We start from the raw sequence: 19,703 nt of genomic DNA, 5'->3' as shown, positions 1-19,703 counted from the left end.
ACTCACTCACACACACACACACACACACACACACACACACACACACTGCTTCATGTCAATGTTGTGATCTGTTCAGGTGGTGCTGTTTCACGAGGGATTGACGTCTCTGATCGCTCACATCCGTGTAGGAAACATGCAGGTCGCGCTGGAGGCCAAGAGCACCGTCCTGCCCGCTATCAGTACTGTATCTGTGTGTTTGTGTGTGTGTGTGTGTGAGTGAGAGAGTGAGAGAGCGAGCGAGCAAGCGTGCGTGCGAGAGAGAGAGCCTGTGTGTGTGTGAGAGAGAGAGCGTGTGCGATATGAGACTGGAGTAATGATGATAAATTCAGCTTTGATCACAGGAATAAATTACACTTTACTGTATATTCACACATAATACTGTATATTTAATATAATGAGTTACTAACCCAACTATTAATGAATAATTAATTGAACATTAGAACAACTACTGACATTTACTGATGTTCAGTCACATCCCTCACTTTGTCTATTTTAAAGGTTTATAATAATGATTAAAAAAAGTGAAGAGGGCAGATGATTGATTCTCGAAACCACGATCAGCAATGCAGCGATTGGCTGGCGTCAAGACAACGCAATGACATCATATAATTAGAAAAGCCACCAGGCAACAAAAAAGCACGAATTTCTGGACCTTTATAAGGAAACAGACAAATGAACAAACCAACATAATAAATGTTAACATAATTAAAAAGCTATAATAGAGAAATTATTATTTTAAATGTTAAAACATGATTCCCAATTATTTATATTCACGATTTTAAAATATTTGTACACCCTTTACATTTTTATTTTATGTCGTAATTTCATTTTTAATTCAATTTGCAGAAGCAGATTTGTTCCGTGAAAGTAATAATTGAACTTTCTTAAGGGTCAAGATCGTTATCTGCATCTCAAGCCATCCCATAATATCCGTCACCACTCAAATGAATGCACGACGCAGATTAACTGTGTAAATCTCCAATACAACTATAAAGGAATTATTCCATCACAAATACATCTCTCAATCAAGTGACTGTCTATAGTATTATACACACATTTTACACAACATTATAATATTATTTCCAACTACATTTTTATACGTATAATTATTTTAAATGATTATCGCCCGCCTAGGCAATTAAAGGTTGTTCACACACATTTACTAATTTCTACATGTTGAAAGGCACACACACTATATATGTGATGGGAAACAATTCAGTGTAAATATGCTTTCATTTGAGGCGAATGAAGTCTGTTTACACGTTAGTTTCACACACCGCAGCAGCACACACACACACACACACACACGTTTGTTTTTGTGAATTGTGGGGACTCTCCATATGCATAATGGTTTTTATACTGTACTTTATTTTCTATCCCCTTACACTGCCCCTGCCCCTAAACCTACCCATCACACACACACACACACACACACACACTGCCCCTAAACTTACCCATCACAGGAAACATTCTGCATTTTTACTTTCTAAAAAAACTCATCCTGTGTGATTTATAACCCTTTTGAAAAGTGGGGACATGGGTAATGTCCTCATATTTCACCCTCTCCTGTAATACCTGTGTCATACCCATGGCATTATACACATTTGTGTCCTCATATGTCACAAAAACAAGCACACACACACACACACCAACGGCTCTGGTCTAAAGTTGGACTACAGACACGAGAGCACAGCGCGGATCATATGCGCGAGTCGGCGCAGACAACAAACATATCGACCCATTTGAATTCTGCACAGAATGCTGCATTTCAAAGCGATATGGAGGAGATTATGATGATACACGGTTAGAGGAAACTGGCTTTACCAAACAGAGAGAGGTCCGCTCTTGCGCTCTAGTCAAACTGTATATTAACGAAACGCTATTGGCTGTTTCAAAAAAGGGGAGGAGCTGCTAACAGCTGGAGCCGTTTCAGGGGAAATCACGTCAACACACTGAATAATGCGACGCGTTTCAAAGCACTTCAGCGGGCCTTTAAGATGAGATCTAATCCGGTTTACATGAAATAAGCTCTCGAGCAGGTTTAAGCTGACGGATCTGTTGCTATGACGACAAGTCCAGGATGAGCTTCGAAGAACCAAACAATCCGAGATCGAGCCAAATCGTCAACCGTCAAATCCAGCTGACCGAGTTAAAGGCCATGCTTCTCATAACAGCACGCTTGAGGGAAACACACAATCAATCCCACGACCACAAATACATCAGAAATATCTGAAAGGATGAATGAAAACCTCAAGAAACACACTTCAGTTCAAACACACACACACACACACAAACTGAACACTGCATGACCCAAACTACAAGTAGCGACGCCATTAAAGGCCCACTGAAGTGCTTTGAAACGCGCCGCATTATTCAGTGTGTTGACGTGATTTCCCCTGAAACGGCTCCAGCTGTTAGCAGCTCCTCCCCTTTTTTGAAACAGCCAATAGTGTTTCGTTAATATACAGTTTGACTAGAGCCTTTCTCTGTTTGGTAAAGCCAGTTTCCTCTAACCGTGTATCATCATAATCTCCTCCATATCGCTTTGAAATGCAGCATTCTGTGCAGAATTCAAATGGGTCGATATGTTTGTTGTCTGCGCCGACTCGCGCATATGATCCGCGCTGCGCTCTCGTGTCTGTAGTCTAACTTTAGACCAGAGCCATTGGTGTATGTGTGTGTGTGTTTGTGCGCTTCTGCTGTGTGTGAAACTAACATGAAAACAGACTTAATTCGCCTCAAATGAAAGCATATTTACACTGAATCGTTTCCTATCACATACAGTCTTGTTCAAAATAATAGCAGTACAATGTGACTAACCAGAATAATCAAGGTTTTTAGTATATTTTTTTTATTGCTACGTGGCAAACAAGTTACCAGTAGGTTCAGTAGATTCTCAGAAAACAAATGAGACCCAGCATTCATGATATGCACGCTCTTAAGGCTGTGCAATTGGGCAATTAGTTGAATTAGTTGAAAGGGGTGTGTTCAAAAAAATAGCAGTGTGGCATTCAATCACTGAGGTCATCAATTTTGTGAAGAAACAGGTGTGAATCAGGTGGCCCCTATTTAAGGATGAAGCCAACACTTGTTGAACATGCATTTGAAAGCTGAGGAAAATGGGTCGTTCAAGACATTGTTCAGAAGAACGGCGTACTTTGATTAAAAAGTTGATTAGAGAGGGGAAAACCTATAAAGAGGTGCAAAAAATGATAGGCTGTTCAGCTAAAATGATCTCCAATGCCTTAAAATGGAGAGCAAAACCAGAGAGACGTGGAAGAAAACGGAAGACAACCATCAAAATGGATAGAAGAATAACCAGAATGGCAAAGGCTCAGCCAATGATCACCTCCAGGATGATCAAAGACAGTCTGGAGTTACCTGTAAGTACTGTGACAGTTAGAAGACGTCTGTGTGAAGCTAATCTATTTTCAAGAATCCCCCGCAAAGTCCCTCTGTTAAAAAAAAGGCATGTGCAGAAGAGGTTACAATTTGCCAAAGAACACATCAACTGGCCTAAAGAGAAATGGAGGAACATTTTGTGGACTGATGAGAGTAAAATTGTTCTTTTTGGGTCCAAGGGCCACAGGCAGTTTGTGAGACGACCCCCAAACTCTGAATTCAAGCCACAGTACACAGTGAAGACAGTGAAGCATGGAGGTGCAAGCATCATGATATGGGCATGTTTCTCCTACTATGGTGTTGGGCCTATTTATCGCATACCAGGGATCATGGATCAGTTTGCATATGTTAAAATACTTGAAGAGGTCATGTTGCCCTATGCTGAAGAGGACATGCCCTTGAAACGGTTGTTTCAACAAGACAATGACCCAAAACACACTAGTAAACGGGCAAAGTCTTGGTTCCAAACCAACAAAATGAATGTTATGGAGTGGCCAGCCCAATCTCCAGACCTTAATCCAATTGAGAACTTGTGGGGTGATATCAAAAATGCTGTTTCTGAAGCAAAACCAAGAAATGTGAATGAATTGTGGAATGTTGTTAAAGAATCATGGAGTGGAATAACAGCTGAGAGGTGCCACAAGTTGGTTGACTCCATGCCACACAGATGTCAAGCAGTTTTAAAAAACTGTGGTCATACAACTAAATATTAGTTTAGTGATTCACAGGATTGCTAAATCCCAGAAAAAAAAATGTTTGTACAAAATAGTTTTGAGTTTGTACAGTCAAAGGTAGACACTGCTATTTTTTTGAACACACCCCTTTCAACTAATTGCCCAATTGCACAGCCTTAAGAGCGTGCATATCATGAATGCTGGGTCTCGTTTGTTTTCTGACAATCTACTGAACCTACTGGTAACTTGTTTACCACGTAGCAATAAAAAATATACTAAAAACCTTGATTATTCTGGTTAGTCACATTGTACTGCTATTATTTTGAACAAGACTGTATATAGTGTGTGTGCCTTTCAACATGTAGAAATTAGTAAATGTGTGTGAACAACTGACTGATTTCAGCCGCCGCTTCAGTAGCGTAGGGGGCGGGGCTTTAGATTCTAGAGAGCATTTGATTGGTCAGAAGATTTGACGAGAAGGTGAAGTCTGCGATGATGTCATCAAAATCTAAGATTCGTTGTAACAGACTGTACGTTTTGAATGCTTATATCTCCTAAATGCACATTTTGTCATAGTTTTGGAACACACACCAGCTTATTCATAACTTAAGGCTAACACAGTCATAACTAAAAGCTAAAAAAATTACATTTTGATTTCAGTGGCCCTTCAAAGCAAAAGTTCAATGAGTTTCACTGCACCAGAAGTGACCCCTGTGTGGTTTTATCATGTAGACTCTTTTCGTCTTCGAGTGCTGATGTGTGTGTGTGGTTTTTTTTCAGTGTGTGGTGACGGTGTGTGTGAGGAAGAGGAGAGCTGCTCCACCTGTCCCGCTGACTGCGGCGACTGTCCTCTCAGTTCTGCCGTACGAGCCGTCATCGGCCTCACCGTCACCTTCATCATCCTCAGCTTCATCACCAGTGCCATGGTAAAAAATACAACACATTTAATAGAAACCGTATCCTCGATCCCTCATACGGAGGAGACGTTAAACCGAGGTCCGGACTCCTGGCCAAATCTTCCCATTGGCCTCTGTCCATCATGGCCTCCTAATGTGGCTTTGTCTGGTTTGAAACATTTACTGTCAATATGATGATGATTGTGTGTGTGTGTGTGTGTGTGTGTGTGTGTGTGTTTGTGTGTGTGCAGTGGTTTAAATATCAGAAAAAGAAACTCTTCTGGGATGAGAGCTGGATCATCGACTTCAGTCACATTAAACAAGGTGAGCGAGAACACGTGTGTGTGTGTGTGTGTGTGTGTGTCCTTGTTTATATTATATTGTGGGAACCAGCCTGTGGTACCCACTTTTCAAAAGGCTTACAAGTCATACAGGATGAGTTTTTTTGAGAAAGTAAAAATGCAGAATGTTTCCTGCGATGTGTGTGTGATGGGTAGGTTTAGGGGCAGGGGCGGTGTAGGGGGATAGAAAATACAGTTGTACAGTATAAAAACAATTACGCCTATGGAGAGTCCCCACAAAGATAGTGAACCAGACGTGTGTGTGTGTGTGTTCAGACTACATTGCCCGGGCGACCATGGGCAGCATCATGAGTGTCCCAGCGGCAAACAGCGACTCTAATGCCAGCTGTGTGACGGGACTGAGCTCATACACAGGCGTCCCTGCGACACGCAAACAACTCTACACACAGACCGGCATCTAGTGAGTTCATACACAAACATAACGCAAGAGTCTCTTTTGCTCATTTAAATGATCAAAAATACTGCAAAATTTAAAATATTATTATGTAGTAAATCATCCGTTTTCTATGTGAATATGTACAGTACAGGCCAAAAGTTTTGACACATTACTGTTTGTAATGTTTTTGAAAGAAGTTTTTTCTGCTCATCAAGTTGGAAACAGTTCTGCTGCCTAGTATATTTTCATAACCTGTGATACTTTTTTTATAATACTTTGATGAATAAAAAGTTTAAAAAAACTTAAAAAAAGAAAAGCAAATGTTTAAAAAATAGAAATATTTTGTATCAATAATATACACTACTGGTCAGTCATTTGGGGTCAGTCATTTCTTTTTTCTTTTTTTTAAATAAATAAATAATTTTATTCAGCAAGGATGTGTTAAATTGATAAAAAGTGATAGTAAAGGAGATTTATATTATTTGAAAATGTTTTTATTTTGAATTAATGCAGTTCTTTTGAACCTTTTATTCCTCAAATATAATAATCAGCAGAACTGTCTCCAACACTCATAATGAATCCTCATCTGAGAATGATTTCTGAAGGATCATGATCACTGAAGACTGGAGGAACGATCTTGAACATTCAGCTCTGATCACAGTAATAAATCCGCATTTAAAGGATAATACACTGAAAACCAATTATTTTAAATTGTAATAATATATCACAATATTAAACATTTTTTCTGTATTTTTGATCAAATACATGCAGGCTTGATGAGCAGAAGAAACTTCTTTTAAAAACATTACTATAGTACAGGCCAAAAGTTTGGACACATTATTTGTAAAGTGTAATTTATTCCTGTGATCAAAGCTAAATTTATCATCATTACTCCAATCTTCCGTATCACATGATCCTTCACTAATCATTCTACAATGATTCATATATTTTATTTTTCAGGATTCTTTGATGAGTAGAAAGTTCCAAAACAACAAATAAAAATGTTTAATAGAATTTTATGTAACATTCAAATGTCACTTTTGAACAATTCAATGTGTCCTTGCTCAACTGTGTTAATTTCTTTTAAAAAATACCCGAAAATTCTTCATCTTTTTAGTGATGGACGAACCGTTGCCCTCAAGAAAATAAAAACAAAAACATTTTCCCTCTCGAAGACGATTCGCCAAGAGGTGAAGCAAGTCAGGTGAGAATGACATGGACCCGACAGCATCGTTCTCTTCCTCGTGATCATCAGTACGAATTTATCCAGGTGTTTGTGTTTGTCTTCAGGGAACTGGATCATCCAAACCTCTGTAAGTTCTTTGGTGGTTGTGTGGAGCTTCCCAACATCGTCATAGTAACAGAATACTGCCCTAAAGGAAGCCTGAATGATGTCCTGCTGAACGATGAGATTCCTTTAAACTGGGGCTTCAGGTACACACACACACACACGCACACACGCATATATACGCAAACTCTCACAAACACACACTCTTAATCTCTTTTAATAATGAAAATCATAATCTCTTTAAAATAAGTAATGACTATCTGTGTGTGTTTGCAGGTTCTCCTTTGCTACAGACATTGCTCGTGGGATGTCATATCTGCATCAGTTTAAGATCTGCCACGGACGGCTGAAATCACCCAACTGCGTGATTGACGACCGCTGGGTCTGTAAGATCACAGGTACAGCACGTACTCTGTGCTATACGGCTAAAACACACCTGTTGTAATGAAAGTCCACTGAGGTGAGCGTAGTGAAACTTAGTAGTAAACTTAACCGTGAACAAAAATGCACCAACAGCTGTTACATGAACAAAGCTAGAAAAGGAACAATGGTAGGGGCTCTGATGTGGCAGCCATGATGGCTAGAGGCTCTGGAATGGCGGACATGATGGCTAAATGCTCTGGAATGGCGACCATGATGGCTAAAGGCTGTGGAATGGCGGCCATGATGGCTAGAGACTCTGGAATGGATGCCATGATGGCTAAAGGCTGTGGAATGTTGGCCATGATGGCTAGAGACTCTGGAATGGCTGCCATGATGGCTAAAGGCTCTGGAATGGCGGCCACGATGCCTAGAGGCTCTGGAATGTCGGCCATGATGGCTAGAGGCTCTGGAATAGCGGCCACGATGGCTAAAGGCTCTGGAATGGCGGCCATGATTGCTAAAGGCTCTGGAATGGCGGCCATGATGGCTAAAGGCTCTGGAATGGCGGCCATGATTGCTAAAGGCTCTGGAATGGCGGCCATGATTGCTAAAGGCTCTGGAGTGGCGGCCATGATGGCTAGAGACTCTGGAATGGTGGCCATGATGGCTAGAGGCTCTTGAATGGCGGCCATGATGGTTAGAGGCTCTGGAGTGGTGGCCATGATGGCTAGAGGCTCTTGAATGGCGGCCATGATGGCTAGACGCTCTGGAATGGCGGCCATGATGGCTGAATGCTCTGGAGTGTGTGCCATGATGGCTGAAGGCTCTGCAGTGTCGGCCATGATGCCTGAAAGCTCTGGAGAGTCGGCCATGATGGCTGAAGGCTCTGGAGTGGCGGCCATGAAGGCTGAAGGCTCTGGAGTGGCAGCCATGATGGCTGGAGGCTCTGGAGTGGCGACCATGATGGCTGAAGGCTCTGGAGTGGCGACCATGATGGCTGAAGGCTCTGGAGTGGCGGCCATGAGGGCTGAAGGCTCTGGAGTGGCGGCCATGAGGGCTAGAGGCTCTGGAGTGTCGGCCATGATGGCTGGAGGCTCTGGAGTGGCGGCCATAATGGCTGGAGGCTCTGGAATGGCGGCCATGATGGCTGAAGGCTCTGGAGTGGAGGCCATGAGGGCTAGAGGCTCTGGAATGGCAGCCATGATGGCTAGAGGCTCTGGAGTGTCGGCCATGATTGCTGAATGCTCTGGAGTGTCGGCCATGATGGCTGAATGCTCTGGAGTGTGTGCCATGATGGCTGAAGGCTCTGCAGTGTCGGCCATAATGCCTGAAAGCTCTGGAGAGTCGGCCATGATGGCTGAAGGCTCTGGAGTGGCGGCCATGAAGGCTGAAGGCTCTGGAGTGGCAGCCATGATGGCTGAAGGCTCTGGAGTTGCGGCCATGATGGCTGGAGGCTCTGGAATGACGGCCCTGATGGCTGGAGGCTCTTGAATGGCGGCCCTGATGGCTGAAGGCTCTGGAGTGGCGGCCATGATGGCTAGAGACTCTGGAATGGTGGCCATGATGGCTGAAGGCTCTGGAGTGGCGGCCATGAGGGCTAGAGGCTCTGGAGTGGCGGCCATGAGGGCTATGGCTCTGGAGTGGCGGCCATGAGGGCTAGAGGCTCTGGAGTGGCGGCCATGATGGCTGGAGGCTCTGGAGTGGCGGCCATAATGGCTGGAGGCTCTGGAATGGCGGCCATGATAGCTAGAGGCTCTGGAGTGGCGGCCATGAGGGCTAGAGGCTCTGGAGTGGTGGCCATGAGGGCTAGAGGCTCTGGAGTGGTGGCCATGAGGGCTAGAGGCTCTGGAATGGCGGCCATGATTGCTGGAGGCTCTGGAATGGAGGCCATGATTGCTGGACTTTCTTGAATGGCGGCCATGATGGCTAGAGGCTCTGGAGTGGCGGCCATGAGGGCTAGAGGCTCTGGAGTGGTGGCCATGATGGCTGGAGGCTCTGGAATGGCGGCCATGATGGCTGGAGGCTCTTGAATGGCGGCCCTGATGGCTGAAGGCTCTGGAGTGGCGGCCATGATGGCTGAAGGCTCTGGAGAGGCGACCATGATGGCTGAAGGCTCTGGAGTGGCGGCTATGAGGGCTAGAGGCTCTGGAGTGGCGGCCATGAGGGCTGACGGCTCTGGAGTGGCGGCCATGAGGGCTAGAGGCTCTGGAGTGGCGGCCATGATGGCTGGAGGCTCTGGAATGGCGGCCATGATGGCTGGAGGCTCTGGAATGGCGGCCATGATGGCTGGAGGCTCTGGAGTGGCGGCCATGAGGGCTAGAGGCGCTGGAGTGGCGGCCATGAGGGCTAGAGGCTCTGGAGTGGCGGCCATGAGGGCTAGAGGCTCTGGAGTGGCGGCCATGAGGGCTAGAGGCTCTGGAGTGGCGGCCATGAGGGCTAGAGGCTCTGGAGTGGCGGCCATGAGGGCTAGAGGCTCTGGAGTGGCGGGCATGATGGCTGAAGGCTCTGGAGTGGCGGGTACCACAGGATTGTGGGGCCATTCATCCACAGTTCCCACAGGAAATGAGAAGGAAATCAGAAATATAATATAAATATATTGAGACAGTGATCTCAGCCATTAGATAATTCCAATAGTCGTCAAGTCCATTGCAAAAAATGTCCTTGAGGGCAACATCATTAACATCAAGTCCAAAAAACTCCTCGACTTGACAAAAAAATAACTCCCCAACAGCAGTTACATAAACACAAAGCTAGACAAGGAACAATGGTAATATGAGGGATATTTATACACAAAGGCTAATGAGCGAATATAAAACACATGTAAACAAGCAAAACAATAAACCAATCATAAAACAGATCAGGGAAACACATGACCTGAACAACCAATCAGAACATTATACATGATGAGACTAGGGAAGCACATGATCCTAGGATGGGGTAAGGGAATCCCATGACAACCAGAAAACAAATACAAATTACACTATAAAAGGCATGAAAAACCCCTCAACTAAACGTGACTCCTGTGCTGTCTGTGACTCACCTGTGCTGTCTGTGACTCTCATGTGCTGTCTGTGACTCTCCTGTGCTGTCTGTGACTCACCTGTGCTGTCTGTGACTCACCTGTGCTGTTTGTGACTCTCATGTGCTGTCTGTGACTCTCCTGTGCTGTCTATAACTCTCCTGTGCTGTCTGTGACTCACCTGTGCTGTCTGTGACTCTCCTGTGGTGTCTGTAACTCACCTGTGCTGTCTGTGACTCTCCTGTGCTGTCTGTGACTCTCCTGTGCTGTCTGTGACTCTCATGTGCTGTCTGTGACTCACCTGTGCTGTCTGTAACTCACCTGTGCTGTCTGTGACTCATGTGCTGTCTGTGACTCTCCTGTGCTGTCTGTGACTCACCTGTGCTGTCTGTAACTCTCCTGTGCTGTCTGTGACTCACCTGTGCTGTCTGTGACTCACCTGTGCTGTCTGTGACTCTCCTGTGCTGTCTGTGACTCACCTGCGCTGTCTGTGACTTTCCTGCGCTGTCTGTGGCTCTCCTGCACTGTCTGTGGCTCTCCTGCGCTGTCTGTGGCTCTCCTGCACTGTCTGTGGCTCTCCTGCGCTGTCTGTGGCTCACCTGCGCTGTCTGTGGCTCACCTGCGCTGTCTGTGACTCTCCTGCGCTGTTTGTGACTCTCCTGCGCTGTCTGTGACTCACCTGTGCTGTCTGTGACTCTCCTGTGCTGTCTGTGACTCACCTGCGCTGTCTGTGACTCTCCTGTGCTGTCTGTAACTCACCTGTGCTGTGTGTGACTCACCTGTGCTGTCTGTAACTCACCTGTGCTGTGTATGACTCACCTGTGTTGTCTGTAACTCTCCTGTGCTGTCTGTAACTCACCTGTGCTGTGTATGACTCACCTGTGCTGTCTGTAACTCTCCTGTGCTGTCTGTAACTCTCCTGTGCTGTCTGTGACTCACCTGTGCTGTCTGTGACTCTCCTGTGCTGTCTGTGACTCTCCTGTGCTGTCTGTAACTCTCCTGTGCTGTCTGTAACTCACCTGTGCTGTGTGTGACTCACCTGTGCTGTCTGTAACTCTCCTGTGCTGTCTGTGACTCTCCTGTGCTGTCTGTGACTCACCTGTGCTGTCTGTAACTCACCTGTGCTGTGTATGACTCACCTGTGCTGTCTGTAACTCTCCTGTGCTGTCTGTGACTCTCCTGTGCTGTCTGTGACTTACCTGTGCTGTCTGTGACTCACCTGTGCTGTCTGTGACTCACCTGTGCTGTCTGTGACTCACCTGTGCTGTCTGTGACTCTCCTGTGCTGTCTGTGACTCTCCTGTGCTGTCTGTGACTCACCTGTGCTGTCTGTGACTCTCCTGTGCTGTCTGTAACTCTCCTGTGCTGTCTGTAACTCTCCTGTGCTGTCTGTGACTCACCTGTGCTGTCTGTGACTCTCCTGTGCTGTCTGTAACTCTCCTGTGCTGTCTGTGACTCACCTGTGCTGTCTGTGACTCTCCTGTGCTGTCTGTGACTCTCCTGTGCTGTCTGTGACTCACCTGTGCTGTGTGTGACTCACCTGTGCTGTCTGTGACTCTCCTGTGCTGTCTGTGACTCTCCTGTGCTGTCTGTGACTCACCTGTGCTGTCTGTAACTCACCTGTGCTGTGTATGACTCACCTGTGCTGTCTGTAACTCTCCTGTGCTGTCTGTGACTCTCCTGTGCTGTCTGTGACTCTCCTGTGCTGTCTGTGACTTACCTGTGCTGTCTGTGACTCACCTGTGCTGTCTGTGACTCTCCTGTGCTGTCTGTGACTCTCCTGTGCTGTCTGTGACTCTCCTGTGCTGTCCGTAACTCTCCTATGCTGTCTGTGACTCACCTGTGCTGTCTGTGACTCTCCTGTGCTGTCTGTGACTCTCCTGTGCTGTCTGTGACTCACCTGTGCTGTCTGTAACTCACCTGTGCTGTCTATGGCTCTCCTGTGCTGTCTGTGACTCACCTGTGCTGTCTGTAACTCTCCTGTGCTGTTTGTAACTCTCCTGTGCTGTCTGTGACTCACCTGTGCTGTCTGTAACTCACCTGTGCTGTCTATGGCTCTCCTGTGCTGTCTGTGACTCACCTGTGCTGTCTGTAACTCTCCTGTGCTGTTTGTAACTCTCCTGTGCTGTCTGTGACTCACCTGTGCTGTCTATGGCTCTCCTGTGCTGTCTGTGACTCACCTGTGCTGTCTGTAACTCACCTGTGCTTTGAGTAGATTACTGTCTGTGGGTTTACCGGCGTGAGGACTGTGCTGAGCCGCTCACCACATACCAGCAGAGACTGAAGGAGGTTTACACGCCGCCTGAAGCCCAGAGCGGAAGTCAGGAGCCCACGCTGGCTGGAGACGTGTTCAGGTGCACACGCTAACAACACAGATCCTTTAACCTTGGGCTCCAGGTTCACACACAAATGCACACTCACACGTTTGTTTTTGTGAAATGTGGGGATATTCCATAGGCGTAATGGTTTTTATACTGTAAAAACCGTATTTTCTATCCCCTTACAGTTTCCCTACCCCTAAACCTGCCCAACACACACACACGCACACACACCCTAAATCGGAAACATTCTGCATTTTTTACGTTCTCAAAAAAACTCATCCTGTGTGATTTATAAGCCTTTTGAAAAGTGGGGACATGGGTAATGTCCTTATATTTTACCCTCTCCTGTAATACCTGTGTCATACCCATGGCATTATACACATTTGTGTCCTCATATGTCACAAAAACATGCGCACATTCACACACACACTTTCACACTCATACAGACAGACACACACACACATACAAACACACACAATCATAACGTACAATTTTTTTTTCATTCGCAGCTATTCAATAATCTTATTGGAGATTGCGACCCGGAATGATCCAGTGCCGGTGAGTGTGTGTGTAAACTTGTCGTGATTATTGATTGATCGTCTGATCGCGGCTATTTAACATAATCAGTAAGAATAAGCACACTGACAGCAGGGTCATGACATGAGGAATCACATTTGTCTTGATGTTTGGACATTTGTCTTTGTATCATTAAAACATCCTGCAAGTTTTAGAACCTAATTATAAACAAAGCATTTATTTAATCAAGCTCCAAAAAGGCTCATTTTGATATTGGGGCATCTGTGACGTCATTTATTTGCATATGCCCCCCTCCAGAGCAAGGCATCGACCAATAGTTTTACATCATCACATCATAGGCCCCACCCACTGGTGATCAGTATCATAACGGCTGACATTTGCTTACACTGGATGTGAGCGTCTCCATTATAATGACTGACGTTGTTTACACTAATGCAGTATACAAATGTGCTCGGTTTCTGACATCTGCCGACAACAGGACAAATCGAAGAGTGAACGAAAGCTCGCTTTTATCGTCCATTTTAAACCTGCTCATTTCTGTACAGACTTCAGAAGGATCCCAGCAAGCGGATGGTTTATTTTAATGGCGTCCCGGTTCGCGTCAGAGGATATGTTCGTTCGGAGCATTTTGTTTTGTCAGCCAGGCACAGTGTAATGAGAGTTCGCAAAGACACTTTAGTTGGGAGTAGTGGCTGTGTTGTATCTGAATTTGCATATAGTTTGTGATGCAGATGCCATCTTTTATAATGATTTATGTGGATAATATATTCAATAGTGAGTGGCCGTTGATACCGTTTCCTATGCAATGGCATTAGCCAATCATAACAGTGGGCGTTTACTGACAAGCCTTAAAGGAGTCGTGCCTTAAAAACATATGTTTTTGTGCAAAACAAACTTAAAATTATAAGCGAATCTCAAAGAATATGTTAAAATAGTTTGCCATGACCCATTTAAAACAGGAACACTTTACACTGTAGTTTCATTTGTTAACATTAGTTACCTGCATTAGTAAATTTAGTGTTCTGCTCATGTTTCTGTGAGGGTTGTGTTTAGGGGAATGAAAATAGCATTAACCTGATATAAAACCAATGGAAGTCTGCACTGTCGTGTGTGTGCGCGCGCGTGTGTGTGTGCGCGTGTGTGTGCGTGTGTGCGTGTGTGTGTGTCAGGTGGAGGACGGCTCTCTGGAATGTGCCTGGTGTCCCCCGCTGCCGGAGCTGATTTCGGGAAAAGCCGACAGCACCTGCCCCTGCCCTGCTGAATACGCTGAGGTGTGTGTGTGAACCCCATCCAAACTCATGAAAACATTCACACCCAAACCAAAAGAAAAAAACAAATCACATAAAGAAACTAAGCCTGTTTTTAGGAGTGATTTACGTTTTTTTTTCTGGAACATGAACAAATGTGGGCGGGGCTTGATTTTGTCCGTTGGGAATTGATTGGATGGTTATGATTTGCTATTGGCTGATCTCATGTGAGTGACAGGTTGCCCCGCCCCTCGTCTTCAGAGAAGAGATGAAGTTATTCTGGTTCAAGATTACAAGGAATATGAATAGATTAATGGTGCAGATATAAATAATTTACATTAGTAAAGCGACAATATTCCATAATAAAATAAGAATTTAGATTTTTTTTGGAGACTTTAATGCATTGGCATACATACGGTATATAAGACATGAATTCCTAATGAAATCATAATCTCCAAAATGATTCAATTTATCTGTAAATACTGGTGGATAGCCGAATGTCTACTGTCTGTTAGTCATCACGTCACCTAAGCTCCGCCCCCGTCCCGCCTCTGTGTGATGGTAATGGTCAGCTCGTCTCTACTTTACGCTTTAAAACGGCTCTTCAGAATCCTATGGGTGATGTCACGGACACTACGTCCATATTTTTTTTCAGTCTATGGTAATGACACACGGGCTTATGGACAAACCCTTGTTATTAGCGCCACCGGTGGCAGTTGAGTGAACTGCAGCAGAAACTCACTTCTCGTGCTCCCTCTCGTACACAGTCAATCAATCAATCAATCAACTTTATTTATATAGCCCTTTTACAATCACGATTGTGTCAAAGCAGCTTCACAGTGTCAAACAGGATAATTTTGCAACAAAATTAGATTTGGCTGTGCAGTCGTACTGGAGAAAAGTGATGTTATCAGCTTATTTTAATTTATCATATCGACAATGTTGGCAGATCAGTATTATAGTTTATAGAATTAAATAAAACCTTATTCATAAATTTTATTTGTATAAAACAGTAACACACTCGATATACTCACGCCGACGGTCTTCCTCGTTCTGTTGGAAACACTGTTTCTGAGAAACTGTTATCGAGCGACGTCAGATGAGTGTGTGAATGTTTGCTGCTGTTTCCTCTCAATAACACAATACACACACAATAATGCCGGCCGTTCAGAAAGCATCTGATCATAGAGATGTGGATATGTCTGAGATTTACTGGCCTTACGTCCACTTTTATGATAGTTTGGTTATAAATTTGAGTCTAAATAGATGAATAAATCTTGAATAAATCTCTTTTCTTTGCACTACAGAATGGCTCTTTAGGCCATTTTTTTATCCTGAACATTGTATAAGCATTCATTAGTTTAATGTGTCGTTGAGCAGAAGAGACGCTCTCAGGAGAGTAAACATCACCTCCTTTTGATTTTCTCTGCAAAAACATCCCAAGTCCTTCTCATAAAAATCAGTCTACAGGCTTTTATAGATGACAGGAAGTTGTGGAAGATCTCGTTTTTTTAAGTTTTCATATAATCAGAGGTGGACAGTAACTAAGCTCATTTACTTGAGTACTGTACTTAAGGACACTTTTTGAGTATCTGTACTTACTGGAGAATAATTTTTCTGGATACTTTTACTTCACTACATTTGAAAGACAAATATCGTACTTTTTACTCCACTATATTTCTATCAAGGTCGAAAGTCGTTTCTGCAGCGGCTCTGAAAGTCGGTGGATGATTTTTTCCATCTTTAAACGTTTTTTTGGTGTTGATGTTTCAGACAGTCTATCAGGAATCACTCTTATAGGGTCATATACGTTTTCTCAACTTTTTTTCAACACTGATCAGTTCATAGCAAATTGGAAGAAGCCGGTTCTTAGGCACAGTGTGTGCATCCATAGCCGTACTTTGAAAGTATGTTTTTAGTTTAAAAAAAATCAAGATTAGTTTACAGGGTATCCGCGGGGTCTTGAAAAGTCTTAAAAGGTGATAAATCAATTTTGGGAAAATTAAGACCCTTATAAAGTATTAAAAAGTCTTATCGCGGCTTTATAAAGTCTTAAATTTTAAAAGTATTTTGTTCAAGCTTTGTCAAAAGAGTTTGACTCCAAAAAGTATTTATGAATATATTTATTTTCATCCCCATAAGTATTAAAAAACAACGGGGTGCTCAGTCTGAGATCGGCTCGGAGCGCGCGCGCCAGGGATGGACATTAGCAGCGCCACCAGCCAGACGCGGCTGATTTTGAGTTGTGGCGGTAAACTCGCTTCACCTACCGAGCTGTTTCACCTCTTTGTAAACGTTGTTCAATGCATGCGAGTGCTGCTGAATGTGCGCATATGACCAGTCGTTTTCTCCGTCATCACTCGCGTGAAGACGCGCTGTGAGACTCGCGCGCGCTGAGAGAAGATCTGACGCTGTGCATCATCCGAGAGCGCGCGCGAGTCTCACAGCGGGCAAATATTGAGTTCTCTTTCAAGTCTTGCGCTTAAACGGACAAACTCACACAAGAAGTATGTCAACATGTCCATCTTGATGAGTATCATAGCTGACATAGCCTGAATATGCCTTAAGTGAACTGTATAGTATGCACAGTCGAGAAAGATGACGCATATCCCTGCCTCAGGTCTTAAAGGTGCAGTAGCCTTTACTGCTGCCTGAGTGATGTCCTTATATTTAGTTTGACATTAAACAATGCTCTTGATTGAATAGCTTTTGTAAGTTTAATAAGGATTAATCTTTCATTTAAACAGTTAAATATGCAGTTATTTTACATTTGATTACTTTATTCAATTTCTGTACCTTTCTGCAGGCCAGTAGGCCTGTACATTATTATTTAAGTGAGGTCGAGTTAAACATTCTAGTTTGAATTTTATTTTTCGGTTTTCGGCTTTGGCTCCTTCTTTTTTTGTTTCGGCCAAGAATTGTGATTTCGGTGCATCCCTACTGACAATGTTCTGCTCGGTATGTTGTCAACACGCTTCAAAGATGCCAGAATGAATAGTTTCATTGTTGGGACTAACAACCATAAAACTGGAAGCCATAAAAGACCACAAATCATCGTGAAAATGTCAGTATTTCATTGAGACTTGAGATTAAATAAACTGCCCAAGTATTGTAGAGCTTGTAGTATTAATTTGTTAAAAACAAAAAAGTGGCTGGTAAAAACATTGAATGGTAGACTTTGAAAAAAGTTAATTTCCATCCCTGGCGAGCACCGTCTACAGGTGACGTCGTGTTTTGCGAAATGCGCAGTTAGGTAATGTGTCGCCCTCCATACGTTGTAAAACATACTATTAATAATATAAACAGATATACAGATAATATAAACAATACAAAATTGGCCTACGATAGAGATTTTAAGTCTACATTCGACTACAACTGTTTATTAAAGGTTTGTTGCCGATTAGAACTTGAAGTGCGATGAGGTCTTAAAATATTTTGAGAAGGTCTTTAAAAAGTCTTAAAAAGGTATTGAAATTAACTTCAGGATTCCTGCATATACCCTGGTTTAGTTGGCATACACTTGGTGCATTATAAATTTATTGCTTATAAAATATTTAAAATATAAACATCTGGGAGAAAGAGAAGAGGAAAGTTGAGAGAATATCAGATGTGTATCAGTGTATTGGATCCGTGCATTCGGCCTTAAAGTGACAGCAGCTTTATAAAGAGCTCTGTAACTTTTCTACAAGTATTTAAATGAGTTTAAGTTAGTCGTATAGTATGTCAGATGGAGCGTCACTGACTGGCTTAAACCATGATGGCATAATGTGCATTTATACAACAATAATAAAATAATGCTTTGGCATAAAAAAGTACTTTTGAAAACAAACACTTCTGTACTTTCACTTGTAATAAGAGTAATATTTGACCAGTAGTACTTTTACTCAAGTAATGAAGTTGTGTACTTTGCCCACCCCTGCATATAATATCTCCTCGCTCTCTTTCTCTCTCTCTCTCTCTCTCTTTCTCGCGCTCTCTTTCTCTTTCCTTCTCTCCTTTTTTCATGCTATCAGCTGATTCGTCGATGCCGTGCTCATAACCCCACCCACCGGCCCACCTTTGAGCAGATCCGCAAGTTTGTCAACAAAATCAACCCGCACAAAGTCAGTCCTGTCGACATGATGATGGAGCTGGTCAGTTCAACAGACACACTCTCACACAGACATGTACATAAAATGTCCTTACGATAATAACAAGTGTGTGTGTGTGGGTCTGTAGATGGAGAAGTACAGTAAACATCTGGAGGTTCTGGTCGGCGAACGGACGCAAGATCTGATGCTGGAGAAACAGAAGACCGACAGACTGCTTTACAGTAAACCAACACTAATGTTACACACAACACACATCTAACACTAATGACGTGACGATTCATTGACAAGACATTACAATTTTTTTTTATAATAATACCCTTGCAACCAAATCAATCTAAAATCACAGCCAATCAGAAGACTGTGTGGGTGGTCTCTCTAAAAGCACACTGCACTCGCAACCAAATCAATCCAAAATCAGCCAATCAGAAGTGTGTGTGGGCGGAGCCTCCAAGCGCTCTGTACTCGCCAAATCTATCCAAAATCAGCCAATCAGAAGTGTGTGTGGGCGGAGCCTCTTTGCAAGCGCACTGCAGTCACAACCAAATCAATCCAAAATCAGCCAATCAGAAGAGTGTGTGGCTAATTTTGTATTGATTTGGTTGCGAGTGCAGTGCGCTTGTAGAGAGACCGTCCACACACTCTTCTGATTGGCTGATTTTGGTTGCTAGTGCAGTGCACTTGCAAAGAGGCTCCGCCCACACACTCTTCTGATTGGCTGATTTTGGATTGATTTGGTTGCGAGTGCAGTGCGCTTGCAAAGAGGCTCCGCCCACATGATCTTCTGATTGGCTAATTTTGTATTGATTTGGTTGCGAGTGCAATCAGAAGATCATGTGGGCGGAGTCTCTGTAAGCGCACTGCACTCGCAACGAAATCAATACAAAATTAGCCAATCAGAAGAGCATGTGGGCGGAGTCTCTAAGCGCACTGCACTCGCAACCAAATCAATACAAAATTAGCCAATCAGAAGAGCATGTGGGCGGAGTCTCTGTAAGCGCACTGCACTCGCAACGAAATCAATACAAAATTAGCCAATCAGAAGAGCATGTGGGCGGAGTCTGTAAGCGCACTGCACTCACAACCAAATCAATCCAAAATTAGCCAATCAGAAGAGCATGTGGGTGGAGT

At 43.8% G+C, this 19,703-nt stretch overlaps 1 protein-coding gene across 1 annotated transcript in view; it reads left to right on the top strand.

Annotated features, from left to right (window-relative positions):
* LOC137078284 (atrial natriuretic peptide receptor 2) overlaps positions 1-19,703 on the top strand; it is a 31,780-nt gene that overhangs the window by 1,729 nt on the left and 10,348 nt on the right. The window contains exons 6-17 of the mRNA XM_067445451.1: positions 77-179; positions 4,857-5,002; positions 5,224-5,296; positions 5,590-5,734; positions 6,828-6,914; positions 7,001-7,144; positions 7,275-7,396; positions 12,595-12,733; positions 13,210-13,258; positions 14,407-14,508; positions 18,498-18,617; positions 18,703-18,796. Of these exons, the coding sequence (XP_067301552.1) occupies positions 77-179; positions 4,857-5,002; positions 5,224-5,296; positions 5,590-5,734; positions 6,828-6,914; positions 7,001-7,144; positions 7,275-7,396; positions 12,595-12,733; positions 13,210-13,258; positions 14,407-14,508; positions 18,498-18,617; positions 18,703-18,796 (1,324 nt within the window). The remainder of the gene's footprint in view (positions 1-76; positions 180-4,856; positions 5,003-5,223; positions 5,297-5,589; positions 5,735-6,827; positions 6,915-7,000; positions 7,145-7,274; positions 7,397-12,594; positions 12,734-13,209; positions 13,259-14,406; positions 14,509-18,497; positions 18,618-18,702; positions 18,797-19,703) is intronic.

Source organism: Pseudorasbora parva, chromosome 6 (genome assembly GCF_024679245.1).
Source record: "Pseudorasbora parva isolate DD20220531a chromosome 6, ASM2467924v1, whole genome shotgun sequence".
NCBI classification, from domain to species: domain Eukaryota; kingdom Metazoa; phylum Chordata; class Actinopteri; order Cypriniformes; family Gobionidae; genus Pseudorasbora; species Pseudorasbora parva.
The sequence above is the reverse complement of the archived record's forward strand: the minus strand, read 5'-3'. Positions and strand labels throughout refer to the sequence as shown.